Raw genomic sequence first — 24,617 nt, 5'->3', positions numbered from 1 at the left:
CAAATGAGTTCAATACATAAATAAATAAAATTGATTATAGTTGGTGTGTAGAAATGCACTTTATTTAATGATCCTATTAAGACAATTATTATAACTAATTAACAAATAATTATAACTAACTAGTAACTGTTTTCAAACAATATCAATTTGATTATTCCAACCAAACTAAATTATCCTTAACAAAAATGTCTTTGTCAACGTGTCATTTCTTGTCCTCGCGTCCATAGACAATTATATGACTTTGCTAACCCCACCCGATAGACTTGTAGAAAATTCCAAAACTAATTAAAAAGAATTGCATGAGTCGTTGCAATACATTTTGGGTTAGAATATGTGGTTGATTTGGCAAATCAATGGCATCTTGACTCCACTTTGTGGACTTCACATAAAATATATTTCCACAATATTGATTTATACAGTAATACCACTTTGTTTTCTGCGAGTTATTAATTTCGTGTTATATCTTGCTATAAATCACATATTTATTGGTTATCAAATTTAAATATAAATAGTTTTTAACATAAAGTTTTATTTTTTTGACTCAGCATATATAAAAGTTAAAGATTACATAATTAAGAATTTAAAAAATTTCATATCAAATGGAAACTACAATAGATTAACACTTTTCTTAATTTTTGTGCATTTAATAAAGAAATGTTACATATAGGGACAAAGTTAATAGCAAATAACAAAATTAGTTATACATATTATTAGAAAATTTGGAGGAGCGTGAGAGCCATAACAAATTAAATATTTCAATTTTTACAAGAGATTTTGATACTGTATCTCTATCCAAAATTCTTAAGTGTATTTGGACAGAGTAATTGAAAATTCTAGGAAAATTAAAACTTTAAGTAATTCAAATGCTTCAATGGAATTTCCTTTATTTCTAAATTATGTTCTTTGGGCTATTTTAAATTTTTTTTAAGTTTTGAGGCAAAAAATGAAAATTTAATTTGGGTAAAAACTGAAATTTTGGAAAAAGTTGAGGACTATTTTGCAAATTTATAGGGACCAATTTACAAATTTTGGAAAAAAATTTAGAAACCACTTTGCAAAAAAAATATAGGGACTAGTATTAAAATTCGAAACATATAGGGTCAAAATTGTAATTTTAAAAAATTATAGAATTATAGAGACCATTTTATGATTTATATTTTGTAAAATTAAGAGGGAATTTTTAATTCTTAAGTTTTATGTGGTATTTGAAATTATCTAAATTTAACTTTAATAAAATAGCTTATTAAATTCCTTTATCTTGAAAATTCTTCAAATTTATTATTCAAACAAGATCATTTACATTGAAAGATTTAAATTCCCTTTAAAAAGAATAATATCATTAAAACATAAAATTTGACATAAAATAAATATTATTGTATTTCAATAACATTACTCCGTATAAAATTACATTCTCTCAAAAAAGTATCTCATCCAAACTGACATTACATATATAGAATATCAATCATATATTAAATATTTAACTCGTTATTAATCCATATAAAATTTAACTTCTCACATCTGAACTCAATATATATATATATATATATCAAACTGAAAATATAGTAATTTCAAATTCTAGCGGCAACATTCATCCATATATCTGATAGATACCTTAACCTAAAAAAATAGTCTCTTAAATATTTACTAATATGTATTTTTCTAAAAACCGTGCTCCTAAAAATTTGAAGTCATATATATAAGGCAGCATGTCTAAGTCTAGCACACCCTCGTGCCTCCATGGTATTGTTTACTATTTTTTATTATACATATATATATATATATATCGTTTCTCTTCATGCTAATTCATGCTCAGTGAAAAAGCCGTTGGGCGCTAGGGCATAAGAATAAAAGACCAATAATCTTTTAGTATATTGCATGAGAATGAAATAACTTTGTGTGTGTGGATTTTCATAGTGGATACTAGTACGTACATATTTTCATTAACTTGAGTACATACTCTTTTATTAGTAAAAGGAAAAGTGCATATACTTTTATATATAATATATATAATGTTTACAATGCAACCAAAAAAAAAAGTACATACTCTTTTATGAAAAAAAATGATTTTTATTAAAAAATATAATTTAAAATGTAACGGTAATTAATTAATTTTTTTTATAAAAACTAAACACTAGAACAAGTAGTGTGAGGTTTAGCCAACTAGCTACTTCTTGTTTTAAGTGGAAACAAATATAAATTTATTTGTAAATATTATCAAATCACATTTATTAAGGTAAATTATGTAGTATCCAAAAATTATCAATATCTTATACGTAAAACATTAAAACTTAAATTATAAAATCAACTTTTAAATAAATTGAATTTTAAATTATTTTTTCATTGTATATACTTGTACCCCACATAATCACTAGGTTACTAAAGAATTTATCTTAGTGGGTATTGCTATTGAACAATCAATCACTTTTAGCACATATCACATTATATCATTAAGTTTTCACAACAATATTATTAAGACTTATTCTCGTAGAAGTGATTACTTATTACCTATAAATACTCTACAACACCACATAAACTACACAACACATGAGTCTCTAAATTACAAACACAAAGTATCTTCACTTATGCATCCAATTCCAATTTTATCAAATTGTATTAGACAAAGCATGGTTTTCATTTTTCCAATGCTTCAGTCCATGAAGCTAGTAATGTTGTTTTTTGCTTTCACAATAGCCTTGACAACGTCATCTAGTGCTTCAACTATACAAAACATAGAAGCAAGTGCTTTGTTGAAGTGGAAAACAACATTTGACAACCAAAGCCAAACTTTGCTATCTTCATGGACAGGCAACAATCCATGCAACTGGTTGGGAGTTACGTGTGATGAGTTCAAACATGTCTCCAACGTAAATCTCAACAACATAGGATTAAGAGGTACGCTTGAAAGTCTCAACTTCTCATTACTTCCAAACATCCTCACTCTAAATATTAGTCACAACTTGTTGAATGGAAGTATTCCACCCAATATTGGGGTCTTGTCCAAACTCTCTCATCTTGATCTTAGCGCCAATTATTTCATAGGAACAATTCCATCTGAAATAACACATTTGTCCAATCTTCAAACATTATAATTGGATGGTAATCTTTTCAATAGTTCCATTCCTCGAGAAATAGGTGCATTAAAAAATTTGAGAGAGCTTAGTATAGCACAAGCAAATCTAGAAGGGACTATTCCAATTTCTATTGAGAACTTGTCATTGTTGTCACATTTAGATCTTGCAGAGAACAATATTTCTGGCAACATTCCAAAAGAAATTTGGAATTTGCAGAGCTTGAAGTACTTTGTGATTAACCTAAATAACTTTAATGGTTCTATAAATGGCCAAGATATTATGAAGCTGCATAAGTTAGAGACTTTAGATATTGGTGATAGTGGTGTTTCTGTCAACGGTCTCATCCTCGAACAACTTTCCAAGTTGAGAGATTTGACATACCTTTCTCTTTCTAATTGCAATGTCACAGGACCTATCCCATTTTCTATAGGAAAGTTGGTTAACTTGTCATATCTAAATTTAGCTCAAAATCAAATTTCTGAAATCCCTCGGAAGATTGGAGAGTTGGTCAATTTGAAAGAACTGAACCTTAATGACAATAACATTTTTGGATCCATTCCTCTAGAAATTTGGAACTTGACAAATCTAGAGAATCTAAGACTCAATAATAACAAATTCTCTGGACACATTTCAGAAGAAATTGGGAAGTTGGTCAACATGACGATTTTGTGGCTTCAAAACAATAATCTTTCTGGTTCCATTCCTCATGAAATCGGAATGATGACAAATATGTACCAACTTGATTTGTCACGTAATTTTCTCTCTGGAAATATCCCACCCACAATTGGAAACTTGAGCAATTTAGAGTATCTTTATCTTTATATAAATAGTCTCAGTGGTTCAATTCCAAATGAAGTTGGTAAACTAAATTCTCTCATCACAATCCAATTGTCAAATAACAAACTCTCTGGGTCAATCCCATCTTCTATAGGTAACTTGGTCAATTTAGGATCCATTTACTTATCTACAAATCAAATCTCCGGGTCAATCCCATTTTCCATAGGTAACTTGGTCAATTTAGGATCCATTGACTTATCTAAAAATCAAGTTTCAGGACCAATTCCTTCCACTATAAAAAATTTGACAAAGCTTAGAGAAATAAATTTGATATCAAATCGACTAAGTGGAATCATTCCGACTGAAATGAACAAGCTTACCAATGTGGAATATTTGGAATTAGCTGAAAATAATTTCATTGGTCAGTTACCACACAACATTTGCATTGGTGGAAAGTTGCAAAGAATTTTTGCATCGAAAAACCACTTCACAGGTCCAGTTCCAATGAGTTTGGAAAATTTTTCTAGTCTCATTAGAGTTAGGCTTGAGCAAAACCAATTTACAGGAAATATAACTAACGATTTTGGTGTATATCCAAATTTGGACTTCATGGGATTAAGTGAAAATAAATTTTATGGCCACCTTTCTCCCAATTGGGGAAAGTGCTACAACCTCACAAGCCTTGATATCTCCAACAATAACTTATCTGGTGGCATACCACCAGAACTAGGGGAGGCAACCAAGTTAGAGTTACTCGACTTGTCTTCAAACCATCTTACAGGAAAAATTCCAGAGGAGTTAGGCAAGTTGACTTTGTTGATCAACCTTGTTATGAGTAACAACCTTCTTTCAAGAAATGTTCCTACACAAATGTCATCACTTCAACAACTCAATAACTTAGAGCTTGGAGAAAATAATTTAACTGGTTTCATCACAAAACAACTTGCAAGTTTGCCAAGGTTATTTAACCTGAATTTGAGCCAGAAAAAATTTGAAGGAAATATTCCAGTTGAATTTGGTCAATTCGAAGCTCTTCAAATTCTTGACCTTAGTGGAAATTCTTTGAATGGAACAATACCATCATCAGTTAGCCAGCTCAAATATTTAGAAAAAATGAATATGTCACATAATAATCTCTTTGGTCATATTCCCTCCAATTTCGATCAAATGATTAGCTTATCATTAGTTGATATATCATTTAATCAATTGGAGGGTCCACTTCCAAACATGAAAGCTTTCAACAATGCTACATTTGAGGTGTTGAGAAATAATAAAGGCCTGTGTGGTAATATCTCAGGCTTGGAGCCTTGCCCAACAACAACAAGCAGTAAATCTCATGATAAGATTAACAAAGTCTTATTATTAGTTTTACCCCTTATAGTTGGAATTCTAATACTAACATTGGTATTTTTTGGATTCTCATATCATCGTTGCAAAATTTCAACCAGAAAAGAATATCAAGGTTCAAAAACAAATGCTCAAAAAGTATTTGCAATATGGGGTTATGATGGAAAAATAGTGTATGAGAACATTATTGCTGCCACAGAAGAGTTTGATGACAAATATCTCATTGGAGTTGGAGGGAATGGAAGTGTTTACAAAGCAGACTTACCCACGGGTCAAGTTGTTGCTGTCAAAAAAATGCATTCAGTACCAAATGAAGAAATGTCTACTATGAAAGCTTTCACAAATGAGATCAAAACTCGGATAGAAATTCGGCATCGTAACATTGTCAAGCTCTACGGGTTTTGTTCACATTCTAGATTCTCATTTTTGGTTTATGAGTTTTTGGATAAAAGTAGTGTGGACAAGATTTTGAAAGATGAGGAACAAGCAACTGCGTTTGATTGGAGCAAGAGGATTAATGTCATCAAAGATGTAGCTAATGCTTTGTGCTACATGCACCATGATTGTTCACCTCCAAATGTTCATCGAGATATATCAAGCAAGAATGTTTTGTTGGATTTGGAATATGTAGCTCATGTCTCTGACTTTGGACAGCTAAGCTTCTTAATCCTAATTCAACCAACTGGACCACATTTGCTGGAACCTTTGGATATGCTGCTCTAGGTTAATTCCCTTTCCTTATTATCAATTTGGAACATATATACTTCATTATTAATTATATACATGATTCCTCTTTTGAATTGTTACAGAATTGGCATACACAATGGAAGTTAATGAAAAATGTGATGTGTATAGTTTTGGAATTTTTGCATTGGAAATACTTTTTGGAAAACATCCAGAAGATGTTACGTCTTATTCAATGTTATCATCTTTATGGACTCTAGTGAGCTCAACAGCTGGTACTAAGTCATTGATCGATAAGTTTGATGAACGACTACCTCCTCCTTTAAATCCAATTATTAATGAGTTAGTATCGACTATAAGGATTGTAGCTTCTTGTGTGGCTGAAAGTCCACGTTCTCGCCCAACCATGAACCAAGTTTCCAAGGATCTAAAAATGTCCCAAAAGTTTTCTGATTAGTTGACATTCTCACATGTGCCTCCTATATCTTGTTTGTTTACATTCTTTGTTTTATAATTTGTAAGCTTTTTTAATGCTGCTTGTTTTATGTTTGTGAGTTGTATTAATTTTGTTGATGAACTTTTAAATGCCCTGTCAAATTACATTAAGGATTAATAAAAAGTGGATGGGTTCTTTTTGCTCCTTTTATTTTATTCATCTGTGTTGGTCATGAGGGGTTGAGGATCATCACATTGGACTAAGAGCAATCACATAGGTGGTTTGAACATCACATTTTAAGACAATATGTTTAAGGGTTATCTCAATTATATAGTATTCATTATCGATTTTTCCATGAGACTTCTTTACTCACACTTGATATACCAACAATCTCTCCCTCAAGTGTGAGTCCATCCCTTCATCCAATGTGGGATTTCTTTTTCATCAAGATATGTCATTTGAATAACTTTGATTAGGAAGATTTTCGTTACAAATAGTTGATCACATCAAATCATCGACTTTGATATCATTGTTGCATTCATCCATTCATCTAGACATGCTCCCCTCAAAAAGAAGCTTTTTCATCCACTTGCATCGTCTTTGGATATGCTACTCCAAGTTAATTCCCTTTCCTTAATCACAAATTGTCTTTAAGTCTCTAAAGACAAGAACTATGAGGATCATGTAAGCAATAAATTGAAAAACTCACTAAAATAAGAGATATACAAAGTCACGATTATTTTGTAAGAAAAATGATTTATTTAAGCTCAAACTTAATGAACTTGTAGGATCATTACAAAAAGGGTATACCGTTTGACACTTATACATGGCCAGTAGCATATTATCATATTCTTTTATATTTTATATTGCAAATCTACTAAACTTTTATTTTAAACTGCAAATATTATATATTCTATATATTATAGATTATTGACAAACATTTATTTTCCATCATAAGTTACATTCTTCACTTTTCTAGAAACTATATATGTCTTAAACATCTAAAAACTATTTTTGCCTATAATTTTTTGTAGTTCACTATAGAAGTTTTTTTCGTGTCAAATAATTATTTAAAAATTCAATTTCACATTCTAATTATTTAGATTAAAACAATAGCTAAAGTAATTGAAATTGTTTTCCATCTAAAATACCGTAATCATAGAATTTGATACATTTTGTATTGAATTTTCATTTGGCTTGCCATTTGTGTAACCAATGTTTTTATTATATAAAAAAAATTATTATTTAAGATTTTTGAACTTTAAGAAATTTCTATTTTGCTTTCTAGTGTTCCTTTCACATATATCACTTATGTATGAACATGTGAAGAATTATTACAATGTTTTGAATACTATTATGAACATTATTTTTAACAAATTACAATTCATGAATAAATATTTTAATATACCGCATGACACACAATATTATTTAATATATATTTAGATTGACCGAATTATGAAGAATTTATAAAATTGAAAATGTCAAAAGTACATAAATATATAAAATCTAATGTTTTAAAACTAAGATAAATTATATAAAATAAATAACATTAACATTGACACGTAATGGTAAAATCGGTCGACCAATGTTTAGACAGAAAAAAGAAGTTACGAAATTAATTATAAAAAAAACATTAATAAAAAATATCTACAACACATTCGGTATATGTTAGTGTCTTGCAAGAAAGAATAAGTAATAATAGAGTTGCATTTATTATATTTATACCATTAATGAAAATTAATTCTCCGGTTTTTTTTTTTTTATTTTGAAAACAAGAAAATTTAAGTAATAATATAGTTGCATTTATTTACATTTATAGCGATCTCCAGACGAATTGTTGGTAAATACGATTTTTGCCGTTATCTCATAATATATTATATTTATGAATTCAAGCGTTCTCTCACTCATTTTCTTATTTCAATTATTTGTCAAACATATAAATCGATGAGTATTTTTAACAACAAATGCAGATCGACAATATACATCAGACAAATCTGAATAAACATCGAGTTTCCAAAATTGTCGAGACTTGACTGCTTAATTATGCGAAGCATAAAATCAATGTCAAATAATTATTAATAATTTTAAGACCAAAAAATGGAGTCAAAACGACGAAAAAAAACGTAGAAAAGTCTCACCAAACCGGAAGGGTCTGTTGTCAACTTCACTGAAAAACGTAAATGAGTAGTGCTTCTCGAAGGCTTCGACGAGAAAAATTCAAAAACAATGCTAATTTTTTGAGACAACAAACATGGTGATCAGAATCGGTCAAAAACAGCTCACCCAAAGAAAGAAAACCAACTCTTTATGATGAAAGGAAGTCACAATCGACAAAATTAATGCCAAAATGGATTAAGTGGTTGATTTTGTGTGAGATAGAGGTTTTGATCAATTCAAATGACAAGGAATTGGTCGGAGTGAATTTGAGAGAAAAATGGTCTAGAATTTTTGGGTTTATTGTTGATACCATTTATTCTTTTTCATTAATTGCAAACAGAGGGGCGTAGATAGCATATGTACAAATGCATAAGTAAAATTGACTATAAGATCCAATGTAGGGGAGTCTGGACTGAGACATAAACAAGGTGTAATGAGCAACTCTTAACCTGTTGAATACATCCTAAGATGCATGTTGCTAAAATACTTCTTGTCTGTATAGTCTTATCATTATAACTAGGGGTGAAAATAGGTCTGGCCAAACCATGCTTTTAAAGCCCTGGGTCTGGCCTACGATTTATTTTTTAGGCCTAAGTCTGGCCTACGACCTATCATAGGCTTTTTTTTTTTTTTTTCTGTTTGACCTAGCCTTTTTAAAAGTATGACCTGGCCTGGAAGCCTATTTAAAAGTCTTATTTACATTAAAATATTTAAATGCTCTACTAATACCACATGATACTCTCCACATACCAATATCAATGTCTATATATTTATATATATTAAATAAAAAATAATTTTCTAACAATAATTTTAAAAAAATATGAAACAAACATCCTCTAAACTCTAAAAAATAATTTTTGATTTCAAATAATAGATTTTTTATTGACTAATTAAACGGTTACCGAATATAGAATGATTACTGAATATAGAATTGTTACCGAATATGGAACGGTTACTGAAATATTGAATGATTACTGATTGATTGTCTAATTGATAAAATTTAAAATAGAAAATAATATAATAATAATAAATAATATTAATAAATAATAAAATATATATAGGTCGTCCTGGCCTAAACCTAACATATTTAAATAAATAGGCTTTAAAAACAGTCTGAGCCTAACATTTCCCTTGACGGGACGGCCTAGCCTATTCTTATCCCTAATTATAACTCCCCTATTCCATGTGGTTGAATTTAATAAAAAAATGTTTTATTTATCAAATTAATTTCTTTTTTCTACAAAATCTTAGCTTTTAATATTTCAGAAAATCAATTATACCTCGTGTTTAAAATTTTAAATGTTATACAAGCAATGTCATGAATTAGATCTGTCATATATAATATATTTACATTAATAATGAGCAGTAATAAAAATTAGGAAAGTAATAAAACGGAAGAAATAGTACAAAAATTATAAACACAATAAATAGTAATGCTATATAATTAACACAATCGAATTAACGTGAAAAAACCAATGAAAAATTAAGATAGTGATTTATGAAAAGAAAATAGACACATGAAGATTAAAATAATTATAAAAAAAAAACACCAAAAACAAAAAGCAACAACATTTATGTTTTTATTTCTCTTTGTTTTCATTATTTTTTTTATTCTCTAAACCTTTATTCATAGTGGAAAATTAGGGTTAATATTTTAAAAGATAATAACTCAAATTCTTTATAATTAAAATAAATCTAAATATAAGTTTTTTCTTTTAGAAAATTTCTTTAATATGAAACAAATCTATGTTAGTATATACAAAAATATTTTCTTATAAACTGTCAAAACAAATTCATCCATATATCTCAAATAAAAAATCTCATTAATATATTAGATTTCCGCATGAATATATAAACGATTGAACTGTTGTGAGATTGTTGGTTTGTTTTACAAATCAATTCCATAATCAATTTCCAATATGTTTTTTGAAAAATCTTAAATTCTTTTACAACTCATTGGATTCGATATATTTTTTGTTTTGTTTTGTGGATCGCACGTTATGTACTAAAATGGAGATTTGATTTTTTAAACACTTCCAAATTATTATTTTACAATTATACAATAAATGTTTTATAAATAAAACTAAAATTTATTTTTCAACAAATATTAAACATTCAAATCATATTGAATTTGACAAATTTTGATAACTCTTGATTTAAATATCCGTTTCAAGGTTTAGGGTTTATTTTGAAAATACATTCATTCTTGAGCTATTTGTGATAGACAAAAGAACCTAGTGCCCAATTAATGTCACACAATTCCTTTCTTTGTTACCCTCTCCAATAGATGCAAAATATGAAATAAAAGGAATAAATAATCTCACATAAGCAACATTATACTCAACAACATGAAAACTATACCGAGCTGACAGTATAAGATCACTTTTGAAAAAGTCAAAGGAAGAAGAATTTGACCAAATAAAAACTAATAAGTAAATTTGACCAAAAATATTCTTGCATTATTTTCATCCCAACATTGAATACATAATAATAAAATTAGCTTACTTTGAAAAGATGTCTTTCAACGAAAAACTGATGTAATGTCTGGATATATGTTTTCTATATAGCTCCTTTAGCCATTCATAGGTAGAATCACATGCCATTTCAAACCGAAAGAGCACGAGAGCTCAAAATGTATTCAGAAACTCATTACACGTAATATTCAAATACAACACAGCCTGTTAAATGAATTAATACACACAAATGCATAAAAGTTAATATTAGAAGGAACATATCAGTAATGTGAGATGTTTTTAATTTTAGTGTTAGAAGGAACATATCAACAAAGTGCTTGAAGATGTACAAAAAAATGTAACTCCAGAGTATTCAACACAGCAAAAACAACAAAATTGCTTGAAAGTGAAATTAGCATAGAAGAAAAAAACGCTCATGTCACAATCTAAAAATAAATAATAAATAACTTAATGCAGAAATCTTCTAGTTATAAAAAAAACGGGATTGTCAAATTAGCAACTTGACTATTATGGTTTTTGCTCTGAGCAATTTCTTTTAAACTGGTCCATGATTTTTTCCGTCTTTTGCTCGCTGTGCTCTGAATATTTGTTACTTCTAACTTTGCAGACATGCTTGGAGTTTCAGTTTCTTTCTTCGACGTAGAACTATTTCTCCTTCGCTTCTTTCCTTCTAACAAGGTTGGTGTACTTGTACTTGTCGGAGTTTTAAAACCATTCATACAAGTGACGTCCTTAACTACAACTTCTAAACCAAAAGCGCATGTTTCATCAGCTTTATCTTTGATTCCAACACATTTCTCTAATTTTGAAGATTCATGTATGGTTGGTTTTGTAGCACGTGTTGATTCTAAGGACGATTTGTCTTTTGTCGGGCATATCTTTTTTAAATGTCCCTTAGGGGTACCTCTCTTGAGATTCTGATGTGAACAGAAATGACACGTGTACACTATATTGTTTTGAGCGATGCTGCCAGACTTCTTGTGCCTATTCCTGACCCTTGATCTATTCTTCTCAATCCATACAGTTGAATTAAAGCCGGGATGAAGAACAGTCTCGCACCTGTAGAGAATGATAAACATATTTCACGAATCTTGCGAAATTTCCAACAATCAAATAGCAAAGAGAACGTAAGAAGAACATATAATAAATTATTTGAACAAATCAACAAATGTAGACGATAGTACAAAACATTTTTAAGCTACTTGAGCTGTCCATAATAAATACAATGCTTCATTATAAGCACAAAGAGTTGTGGCAATAAGGTTCAGTTTTGTTATGAATTTAAGATACGACTCACATGCATCGCATATATCTAAAGATACAAATAACCGCATAATTTTCTCACACATGCTCTTTGATTCTATCAAATTATATTGTTAACAAATGATTCAACAATACATATATCAAGATTCATATCAATTGAGTTCAATTTTGTTTGGAATCGAGATACAACTCACATAAATTGTAAAAATACAGATACCCAAAGAGCTATCACGTACATGATCTTTGATTCTATCAAATGATATTGTTAATAAATGAATCAATAGAATACCTCATCCATAATAATTCAAACACTTCTAAACATATGGTAAGTAAGCCAAACAAGTATATAGCACCAACACTTCATATTGAAAATGTGTCACACCAACACAACATCGACACATGTTATATTCAATTTTTTAAATCATTCTCGGTCTCAGCATGTTAGCGGTAGTGTCAATGTTGGTGCTTCATAAAGTGACAACTAAAACCTAATAATGGCATTGAAACACACGAGAGGAAAACTAAATAAGGATAGAAAAAGCAAAACGAAACTCTATGTAAAAACGCAAACCTTTGGCAAGTGATTAAAGAAGGACCGGGAGGTACTCCGGCGGCCTCTGAAACGGTGGCCAAATGCTGCCCGTAGAAGGCTCCCAAAGACGGTATGTGAGGGTCGGTGGTGGCCCACACTGCAAGCTTTTTTAAGTGTTCAATTCTCAAATGTGACTTGGTGTTAGTGATTGGCTTCGTTTTTATTTTTCCAATGGCTTCTTCCCTCAAAGTAACAGGGTTTTGAGACCTTATTTCTGATTTTGGCGGTTTTTTGCCTCCTCCTTTCTTCCCCATTGATGCAGGATGTTGAATGGTATGAGATTTAGGATGTTGAAGACGGTGACACGGAGGATGACGGAGGCGATTGAAAACAACAATGACCCACTCAGCAACCCTTTGATTGTCAAAGCTTATTTTTGGTCAAATTTTGTCAAAACTCAGCGAGCCCATTAACTGAAGAATGGATACCTCAATCCTATATCAATCATAATAAAATCAGAATTATATACAAGGAAGAACATATATTAACACATTTGTTTTTATGAAGAGCAATATTCCGATAATGAAAAAATGAAAAAGAGAATATAGATTAAAAGGCTCCGTAATTTGCGTAATGACTTAAGCACCATTTTGAAGTATTTACTTAAAGCAGTGACTACAAAAACATAAACAAAGAGATAAACTACTATTTTCCAATGTGTATGATTGCCCTAAGTTTATTCAGCGCCACACCACATACATCATTTTCTTCGTGTTCAAGAATTCATAATGAAGTTGACAAACTTTAAACTTCATGTGAGATTAGAAATAGGCACCACACCATAAACTAGAACCATGGCGTCATAATTAAAAATTGAAGAGCATACTCACAAGATAGATTCAAACCCGGCACATAGAAAAAAGCATAGTTCAAAATCAATAGACAAATCACAAAGTTCAAAATTACTAAAGAGTGAAGAATGGGGAAACTTTGTTCTCCCGTATTTGGACTAGGATTCAACTCAGTAGGTTAGGTTTAAGCTCATCCGAGTTGGATTCATTCACCCCGTCGGCCTGTTGGGTTCAAAGCAAACTTGCCACTAAAGGTCAAATTTAAAGAGTTCGTATATGCTTGTGTATATAAAGATGTTTATCAAATTTAATAAACAAAATAGAATCATGAAGAGCCTAAAAATGGGAGCATATATGCGCAACAAAAAGTATCATGAAGGCAAAGAAAACCAAATAACAGAACAATTAGAGTATATTTCTCCCCAATTTTAAACCATGGATCAAGAATTTTGCATAAGCAAAACATAATGATGAAATAAAATCTAATTTAAGAAATCGAAATCAGAACAAAATTATTCAAGGCCTCATTCACATCTCTATCTTACCAATACTGAAAGGAAAGTACTTGTCATTTTATTTTGTAATTGGAATGATAAAGACAAACAAATGGTAATATAGACAGAGGAAATATTTAGTATAACACAACCATTTCCCAACCATTATTCCTTTTGGATCAATTTTCTTCTTGAATATGTTTTACTTTACTTAGCATAATAACTTTTCACAAAATGTTGAGTCACCACCATCACTTGAATTGTTTCACTTTACCAATCAGGTATATTATGAAGATTATTCAATTTCTATTTTTTTTAATCCTTATCTACTATATTATCTTGAACAAAGTACTTGGACATATTGTGGAATATATGCAACAAACAGCATCATGACGCCAAAGAAAACCAAAGAACACAACAATGAGAGTATAATTTTGCACAATTTTGAATCATGACCAGAACAAACAACATAAAACTACTACACAGTCAACTTCAAATTCAAATAACAAGTTTAATTTAACCAATTGAACGTGATAAACAGAACAATTAAACTTCAAGTTCCAAAAACAAGTTTAACCAATTCAACTTCTGCACAATCAACAACACAATTCTTGCACATACAAAACAAAACAAATTTTTGAGAAATTTTCTGTAAACTCTACATCACAAAACAACACAACTTTTGCCATTTCTATTCCTATAAACAGTGACTTATAATAAACTAATGTCAGTGTCACATATCATAGGTCGGGTAAGGAAATTACCAAGCGTTGCAATTGAACCGTTGTTGGTGTTGAAGAACGGCGGTAAGGGGAAACCGGAGACGAAACGAACGGTGCACAAAGGCACAATGAGAACGCGAAGATGAACGGCGCACAATGAAGGTGAAAACTGAGAAGGAGAAGCACCACACACGGGTGAGACCGGAGACGCACGGTGGAGAGAGAGTCGGAGCCGAGAGGAGGCGCCGCAGGAGTGAGAGAGATAGAGAAGGAGTACGTTAATGCTAAGGGAAGAATGTGTAATTTGTTAGTTTTACAGGGTATTTTAGTATTTTTATGTATAATTTCTTTTTGGCGCAGTAGGTTTACAGCGGTGATAACGGGGTGGAGGAAAGAGTCGAGAGGGAGAAAAGAGATGTATGGGCTGATATAGTTTCGATTTTCAAACAAAAAAAATCTTCAAACATTTGGATAGTTTTCTTTTATATCCCTTTTCAAAATTATTTTTTGAATATGCTCTAATTTAAAATTTACTTTTATATTCTTTTACCATATTATTTATCTCGTAAAATGAGGATGCCACGAGAACTAGGGGAGGCAACCAAGTTATAGTTACTCGACTTGTATTCAAACCATCTTACAGGAAAAATTCTACAGGAGTTAGGCAAGTTGACTTTGTTGATCAAACTTATGATGAGTAACAACCTTCTTTCAGGAAATGTTCCTACACAAATGTCATCACTACAACAACTCAATAACTTAGATCTTGCAGCAAATTTGCCAAGGTTATTTAACCTGAATTTGAGCCAAAACAAATTTGAAGGAAATATTCCAGTTGAATTTGATCAATTCGAAGCTCTTCAAATTCTTGACCTTAGTGGAAATTCTTTGAATGGAACAATACATCCCCATTTAGCCAGCTCAAATATTTAGAAAAAATGAATCTGTCACATAACAATCTCTCTGGTCATATTCCCTCCAATTTCGATCAAATGATTAGCTTATCATTTGTTGATATATCATTAAATCATTTGGAGGGTCCACTTCCAAACATGAAAGCTTTCAACAATGCTACATTTGAGGTGTTGAGAAATAATAAAGGCCTGTGTGGTAATATCTCAGGTTTGGAGCCTTGCCCCACAACAAGCAGTAAATCTCATGATAAGATTAACAAAGTCTTATTATTACTTTTACCCCTTATAGTTGGAATTCTAATACTAACATTGGTATTTTTTGGATTCTCATATCATCGTTGCCAAATTTCAACCAGAAAAGAACAAGGTTCAGAAACAAATGCTCCAAACGTATTTGCAATATGGGGTTATGATGGAAAAATAGTGTATGAGAACATTATTGCTGCCACAGAAGAGTTTGATGACAAATATCTCATTGGAGTTGGAGGGAATGGAAGTGTTTACAAAGCAGACTTACCCACGGGTCAAGTTGTTGCTGTCAAAAAAATGCATTCAGTACCAAATGAAGAAATGTCTACTATGAAAGCTTTCACAAATGAGATCAAAACTCTGATAGAAATTCGGCATCGTAACATTGTCAAGCTCTACAGGTTTTGTTCACATTCTAGATTCTCATTTTTGGTTTATGAGTTTTTGGATAAAAGTAGTGTGGATAAGATTTTGAAAGATGAGGAACAAGCAACTGCATTTGATTGGAGCAAGAGGATGAATGTCATCAAGATGTAGCTAATGCTTTGTGCTACATGCACCATGATTGTTCACCTCCAATTGTTCATCGAGATATATCGAGCAAGAATGTTTTGTTGGATTTGGAATATGTGGCTCATGTCTCTGACTTTGGGACAGCTAAGCTTCTTAATCCTAATTCAACCAACTGGACCACATTTGCTGGAACCTTTGGATATGCTGCTCCAGGTTAATTCCCTTTCCTTATTATCAATTTGGAACATATATACTTCATTATTAATTATATACATGATTCGTCTTTTGAATTGTTACAGAATTGGCATACACAATGGAAGTTAATGAAAAATGTGATGTGTATAGTTTTGGAATTTTTGCATTGGAAATACTTTTTGGAAAACATCCAAAAGATGTTACGTCTTATTCAATGTTATCATCTTTATGGACTCTAGTGAGCTCAACAGCTGGTACTAAGTCATTGATCGATAAGTTTGATGAACGACTACCTCCTCCTTTAAATCCAATTATTAATGAGTTAGTATCGACTATAAGGATTGTAGCTTCTTGTGTGGCTGAAAGTCCACGTTCTCGCCCAACCATGAACCAAGTTTCCAAGGATCTAAAAATGTCCCAAAAGTTTTCTGATTAGTTGACATTCTCACATGTGCCTACATCTTGTTTGTTTAAATTCTTTGTTTTATAATTTGTAAACTTTTTTAATGCTGCTTGTTTTATGTTTGTGAGTTGTTTTAATTTTGTTGATGAATTTTTCAATGCCCTATCAAATTACATTAAGGATTAATAAAAAGTGGATGGGTTCTTTGTGCTCTTTTTATTCATCTGTGTTGGTCATGAGGGGTTGGGGATCATCACATTGGACTAAGAGCAATCACATACGTGGGTTGAACATCACATTTTAAGACAATATGTTTAAGGGTTATCTCAATTATATAGTATTCATTATCGATTTTTCCATGAGACTTCTTTACTCACACTTGATATACCAACAATCTATCATGTGGCAAAGCTTGACTAAAGAGTTTGGGGTGGCCGACATAAAATTATAATATGTATAAATCAAATATGCAAAGAGTTGCATTCTAAATTTAAAGAGTTGCATTCTAAATATGCAGCCATTATTTATGTTTCTTTATTATAAATCAACAAAATTAGCAATTTAGGAAACAAAATCAGCAAACAGGCAGCCATCAACAACAACAATTTAAATCAACAAAATTCAGCAACAAAAATTTAGGCATCATTCTAAACAAGCAGCCAACATTTTAAATCAGCAAAAATCAGCACAAAATTCTAAATCAGCAACAAAAATCAGCAAAATCAGCAAAATCAGCACAAACACTTTGGATGCAACAAAAATCAGCAAATAAGCAACAAAAATCAGCACAAACATCGTGTTCAAACACCTTGTTCAGCAAATCAGGAAAAACAGCAAATCAGCAAAATCCAAACCTTTGGAGTTTTGACGACGAACAGATGAGGCGAGCCCGAGGCAAGGCAACAGCGGCGAAAGACTGGGCGATACGGCAGCGGCGCGACACAGCGCAGCAGGAGTTAACAAGCATAAAAGCATTGGACTTTGGGAGATGCGAAAAAGAAGAAGGTTCCCTAATCGAATGACCTAGCTTTGCTTCTTTATCTTTCTCTGCTTCGGTTTACCAAAGGCGGTGAGGTCGACCTTCTTTCGGTGGTACCTTTTCTGTCTAGCGATCTTCTCTTGATAGAAAGATCATATCAACACCGAAGATAGATCTTAGTTACGATAACAAAAGTATGCCGACTTGAATTGTTCGCTCGTGGTACTTTTGCTTGCTATTCAAACACATTCTTGAATTAGCTCTGCTTCAAAGAAGCCTAGCGCGCACGAGAGTGAGGAAGAGAGAGAATATGATTTAGGGTTTAGGTATTATTGTAATTTTGTAATTTTAAAAATGGTATTTTGGTCATTTTAACTAGTCTATCCATTATCTATTGTGACCTAACACTATGTTTGCCATTGCATTTTTTCTTTTGACGATAACAAGGATATATGCTTCTATCTCAACATTAGTTTTATATTTATACCAACTTTTCTAAAATTATTCCCGTAATTACAGTAATTTTTGAAATAGTGGTACAAAGAGTAAAAATGTAATTTACATATAATTTTGAAAACTTTTACATGTAAATTTACATAAAATTTGATTGAATATAAGAAAATAATTAAAATTTATAAGAAAAAAATATATGTATTAAAAAATTTGAAAAAGTAATAATTATTAACTATGACAAGGTTTTAGAAAAAATAAATCCTACTTGTTAAAAAAATTTGTAAAATAATTATAATTTGTGTGGTTTGATATATGCGGGTGATGAATTCCAACTAAATATAATATGATACATGTTAATAGATATACTAATTAATATAGATATGTTGTGTATGTTTTTTAAATGCGGTTGTTGAATTACTGTTGTCGATATGTATATTTGAGTTTAACATTTGAAAGTAAGATACTATATGTGTAACGCCTAGTTACGTGGAGATAAAAACTAAAGTAATAATGGAAAAAATTTCAAAATTATATAACAGAATAACGTACTGTAATAAATAATGAATTGTTCGAAAGCAGTAATGTTATGAAATCTCAAAATAAATCCTTACTATTGAAAAATCTTTAATAATTATAATATCAAAAACTCGGCAAATAGTATCTAATCCCGAAATAAAGTACGACGTAGACACTATGTCTACTTATTCTTGATCTACTAACCTAATCGAAGGAAATCACTCTTCTCAAGGGAGGTAGAACTTCTAAACTCTCGACGTCCCGAACTGTCTCAGTATCTGAAAACAACACTATAATAAGATACTAAATCCCAGTGAATAATACACACAATTTTAAGACAAGCATTGTTCTCAGCTGGAGCGGTAACCGGAAAAGTCGATCATGACACCCGCCTTGTTCCAGAAATATTCTTTAGGAATATTCATGATATAACTAAGATTTTTCTATAAAAACCAATTACTTCCAATAATTAATAAAAACTCATCAATTAAATGAACAATAATCCACATCTATCATAATCAAATAAATACAATACACACATTTATTTTGTAGGCAGTAAATCAATCAATTCAATGATGTATCATCGTTATATGGAGATATACTACTTTCGCGAAGTGAGTATTATCTCATCATGTGGAGAGAGTATTATCTCATCATGTGGAGCATCAGCTCATCTAGTGTAGAGTACAAGACTCTTCCGTGTGGAGTTTAAACTTCATCTCATTGTGGAGTTTAAACTTCATCTATATGTGGGGTACAAGACCCATTTGTGTGGAGTTTAAACCTCGTCTCATTGTGAAGTTTAAAACTCATCTATATATGGGATACAAGACTCATCCGTGTGGAGTTTAAACCTAATCTCTTTGTGAAGTTTAATACTCATCTATATGTGAGGTACAAGACCAATTCGCGTGGAGTTTAAATCTCATCTCTTTGTGAAATTTAATACTCATCCATGTGGAGTTTAAACCTCATCTCTTTGTGAATTTTAATACTCATCTATATGTAGGGTACAAGACCCATCCGTGTGGGGTTTAAACCTCATCTCTTTGTGAAGTTTAATACTCATCCATGTGGAGTTTAAACCTCATCTCTTTGTGAAGTTTAATACTCATCTATATGTGGGGTACAAGACTCATCCATGTGGAGTTTAAACCTCATCTCTTTGTGAAGTTTAATACTCATCCATATGGAGTTTAAACACTATCTCTTTGTGAAGTTTAATACTCATCTATATGTGGGGTACAAGACCCATTCGTGTGGAGTTTAAACATCATCTCTTTGTGAAGTTTAATACTCATCTATATGTGGGGTACAAGACTCATCCGTGTGGAGTTTAAACCTCATCTCTTTGTGAAGTTTAATACTCATCTATATGTGGGGTACAAGACTCATCCGTGTGGAGTTTAAACCTCATCTCTTTGTGAAGTTTAATACTCATCTATAAGTGGGGTACAAGACCCATCCATGTGGAGTTTAAACCTCATATCTTTGTGAGGTTTTAATTTAACAAACAATAATAAATAAATCAATTTATAATCTATTATTACAATTCATACAAATCTCAATTTTAATAGAGTTAGGTTCTTGACAAAAATATATTTTTATAAGAAAATACCAATCAAAATATCTAACTCTTTTTCCATTCTAAATTTCCAAAATAGATGTACCATGAAAGTTTAAATGGTGTGATTCTTGAAGCGTTCTTTATAAAAAGTTTCGTATGTGTTAATCGTTACTAAACGCTGCTATTACAAATGCAATCATAGTTTCGTTCCTCTTTATGGTGGCATATATAGTTCTCTCTATTGAGTTTTTTATTTTCTTCTTTGTATCTATTTATAATTAAATATTTATAAGATAGTTTGACTAGGTATCCTATATTTGCCCCACTAAACTCTTGTTACAAATAAAAGGAATACATATTGAATTCATAGGATTGTTTGTTTGGTTTTGTTTCACTCCTTAATAATACATAATTAGGTAGCAAAAGTTGTTATAATAGCTTGTTTGTTATTCTCTATTTCACATAAATCTTTAACAAACAAAACAAATTTTCTATTATTACAGTCTCAAACAAATAACAACTTACTAATGTTACCTTATTTTAAGCAAATTAGTTGTTTATATAATAAAAATAATAATAATAATAATAATAAAATCATAATAATCTATAAATTAGAATATTTTAAAATTCTAATTATCTTTAATCATTTGATTTAGGATGTTACATTTTCTCCTCTCCTTAGATAAAATCCGTCCTCGAAATTTATGTCAAAGTGAATAAAACCAAAGTGACCCAACTTGTGCAAATATAAAGAAACTGATGTACTTGCATCAGGGAGACTTATAACTCATAATCAGGTCTCAATAAATAATAATTTGCAACTTGAAAAATTAACCGAAATTTGTCACGTAGTGAAATATTATTTAATGTACGAAAAGGATAAAAATTTTAAACCTGATCTATCCAAAAATATCGTTTTAAATCCATTCCATTTGAATTGGTATTTTCTCCATCATAATTATTTTGAAAACACATTAACAATAATAAGTCTTGGACAATTTATTTGTGAAAATATATGTATAACTCAAAAAAAAAAAAAAATGAACTACGGATATTGTCATATGACTTCTTCATCTGATTTTGAAATAGCCATCTCTGGCGTATAGATCTAGGATTAAAGATTAAATTATCTTTTAATTGAACTAACTCGGGAGTTATCACGTGTGAATGATCTGACACATATGCTCGAGGTTGAGAAACAAGAAAGACATCATAAAGGTTATATACATGTGGAGCAAGAGTTAATTGGTAAGTAACATACCTACTCTCTTTAGAATTTAAAAATAACCCATGAAACAAAAGTTTTATTTTATTTTTGACTTTCAGTTACCTTCTCACCCGAGTATTAGAAGAGACTTTTAAGAATTCACGTGTCTCTTCTTGAAATTCCAATGGTTTTCTTCTCTTGTCAACATAACTCTTTTCCCTACTTTGCATTGTATGTATCATTTCCCTAATTAGTTGAATTCTATTAGTGGTCTCTTGCACTAAATAAAGACCTAACAAAGACTTATCCCTAACTTCACACTGATACACTTGTGTGAGACCTACACTTTCTTCCATAAAGAGCCTCATATAATGCCATACCTATACTAGAGTGATAATTGTTGTTATAAAAAATATTCTAGTAGAGTTCCCAACTCTCACCTTCATCTAGAACACAAATCCATAGATATCCTATCCCATTTCACTCAGGAATTTCTAATGGTTGTAAAAATCATGAAGGCTTTTGGTGCTCAATATTAACCTTCTGACATACTAGACAAAAACACAAAACTCGTAAATTTTCTCAAATCCTGATACAATTTAGTTATTCTTGTGTGCATCGTGAACTTAAAATTATGAGCTTCCTCTAAAATCTTATCCTTAAGACTCCCCTCCTTAGGAGCAATGATCTTATCCTTAAACAACACTAAATCGTCACCAAATAAGGTATAGTTCTCCTTGTTCACAAGAGACTGCAATACTTTAGCTAATAAGGGTTCATTTTGTATTATCCCTCTCAAGTTATTACTGATTTCTAGCCTATTCAGATTCAAGCTTAAAGCATTATGGGACACATCCAAATTCATATCTCTAAACTCCTTTATTAGGCTTGTCTCTTGTACCATCATACAAGCTACACGTAAAGATTTTCTATTTAGAGCATCAGCCACTACATTTGCTTTCTCAGGGTGATATTTCAACTCAAAATCGTAGTCCTTAAGGAACTCCATCCACCTTATTTGTCTCATATTTAATTCCTTTTAATCAAACAAATATTTAAGGCTTTTATTATCACTAAAAACCTCAAATTTTGCTCCATACAAGTAATGCCTCCAAATATTAAGAGCAAAGACTACAACTGCTAATTCAAGAAAACGGGTTGGATAATTTGCCTCGTGGAAATTATCCTCGCACTCTTAGTCTCACACAAATTTTTTCCCTTATCTAGTCAACTTGGTGAGAGGTAAGACTAGACTAGAAAACCTCTCTATAAATTTCCTATAGTAAACTGTCATTCCTAGTAAATTTCTTACTTCAGTCATTGATTTAGATTGGGGCCAACTTAATATAGAATCTACCTTACTAGAGTCAACTGCTACTCCCTTACTAGAGATGGTATGTCATAAAACCTCACATCATCAAGCCATAACTCACATTTCTCAGGTTTTACATACAACGTGTTATCTCTCAAAAATTTCAATAATATCTTCATGTGTTCCTCATGCTCATCCAAGCTCCTAGAGTGGATTAGAATATCATCGATGAACACCACCACAAACTAATCTAATAATGGTCTAAAAATTTGATTCATATAACCCATAAAATAGCAAGGGCATTGGTAACTCCAAAATGCATCACTACATACTCATAGTGTTTGTATGTTGTCCTAAAAATTGTCATAGGAATATCTTCACTTTTGACCCTAATTTGATGATACCCAGACCTCAAGTCTATCTTAGAAAATACTGAAGCGCCACTCAATTGATCTAAGAAGTCATCTATCCTAGGCAATTGATTTTTATTCTTGATGGTAACTTAATTCAATTTTCTATAGTCTACAAACAACCTCATAGTCTTACTAGTTGGAGCATATCTTTACTCGTCCTTTGAAATTGTGGGTAAAGGGTGTAGATTCTTATGAAATTTATAGCTTTTACTGTAGAATATCTTTCCACCAGAGATAAACTTCTCCTTCGGTTTCTTAACTTTTGGTGCTTGTGTCTTTTTCTCAACCACCCTAGACTTGTTTACCATGGTGGGGTACTCACGATCCTTAGAATTCCAATTAAAGCTTTGAAGCTTAGACTTAAGTCTTTACTCAAATTTGATAGCATTCCACTCGTCTTGGGGATTGTCCCTAAGATAACAAGAGTAACTTGATTTATCTTCAAAATTTGGCGACATACTCTACAACTGAAATATCTCCATGACGAATATAAATAAACTTTATTTCCTTTTGAATACGAACATTGTAGAGAACATACTTCTCTATAAATAACTCTTTAAACCTATCCCTAGTAAAAGAAACTCGTTTTGTCAGCAGAACTCCTCTAATACAAATCCACCAATGCTCAACATCAGACTCTGACATATAAATGACGAGGTCCACTTTGTGAGTGTCAACACAATGCATGATGCTAAAGATCTTCTTTAACTTCAACAACCATGCTTGTGCTTCGACTAGATCATAACTTACCTCGAAAAAGTGGTGGATTGTTTTTTCGAAATTTAGAAAGCCTAATATATTGAGGGTCTACGACTATTACCGATTCGACATTGGGTCCTCTCAAATGAGGGAGAGTCCTCGTCTATTCTCTTTGGTTACCACTTACCACTATCAAGCAAAGAATCTTAACAAGTGCGTCATTCGTACCTCGCTTGTTACACATCATAAATATGCTCACCACCAATCAAGTATTCGGTTGGCCAGGCCCAATATATTAGCATACAAAATGTATGACTATAACGACCAATCCTATAAGCCAAAGTTTTGATTTTTTTTTTATTTATAAAAATTAATAATAAAGTAAAGTA

At 31.2% G+C, this 24,617-nt stretch overlaps 2 protein-coding genes across 2 annotated transcripts in view; one reads left to right on the top strand and one right to left on the bottom strand.

Annotated features, from left to right (window-relative positions):
- LOC101504028 (uncharacterized) overlaps window positions 1-17,115 on the top strand; it is a 33,850-nt gene extending 16,735 nt beyond the window's left edge. Inside the window, 4 exon segments of the mRNA XM_073365159.1 lie at window positions 2,652-3,930; window positions 4,003-5,747; window positions 16,526-16,697; window positions 16,784-17,115. Coding sequence (XP_073221260.1) covers window positions 2,652-3,930; window positions 4,003-5,747; window positions 16,526-16,697; window positions 16,784-17,115 — 3,528 coding nt within the window.
- On the bottom strand, window positions 11,205-18,404 carry LOC101501148 (uncharacterized). The gene is made up of 3 exons (XM_004513302.4): window positions 17,937-18,404; window positions 12,781-13,236; window positions 11,205-12,005 (listed from the first exon to the last, which is right to left on the bottom strand). Exons 2-3 carry the CDS (start codon window positions 13,053-13,055, stop codon window positions 11,414-11,416), a joined length of 867 nt encoding a protein of 288 aa, XP_004513359.1. The 5' UTR covers window positions 13,056-13,236; window positions 17,937-18,404; the 3' UTR covers window positions 11,205-11,413.
- Between the last annotated feature and the right edge of the window lie 6,213 nt (window positions 18,405-24,617).

The sequence above is a fragment of the Cicer arietinum genome, chromosome 2, assembly GCF_000331145.2.
Source record: "Cicer arietinum cultivar CDC Frontier isolate Library 1 chromosome 2, Cicar.CDCFrontier_v2.0, whole genome shotgun sequence".
Lineage (NCBI taxonomy): Eukaryota > Viridiplantae > Streptophyta > Magnoliopsida > Fabales > Fabaceae > Cicer > Cicer arietinum.
The sequence above is the reverse complement of the archived record's forward strand: the minus strand, read 5'-3'. Positions and strand labels throughout refer to the sequence as shown.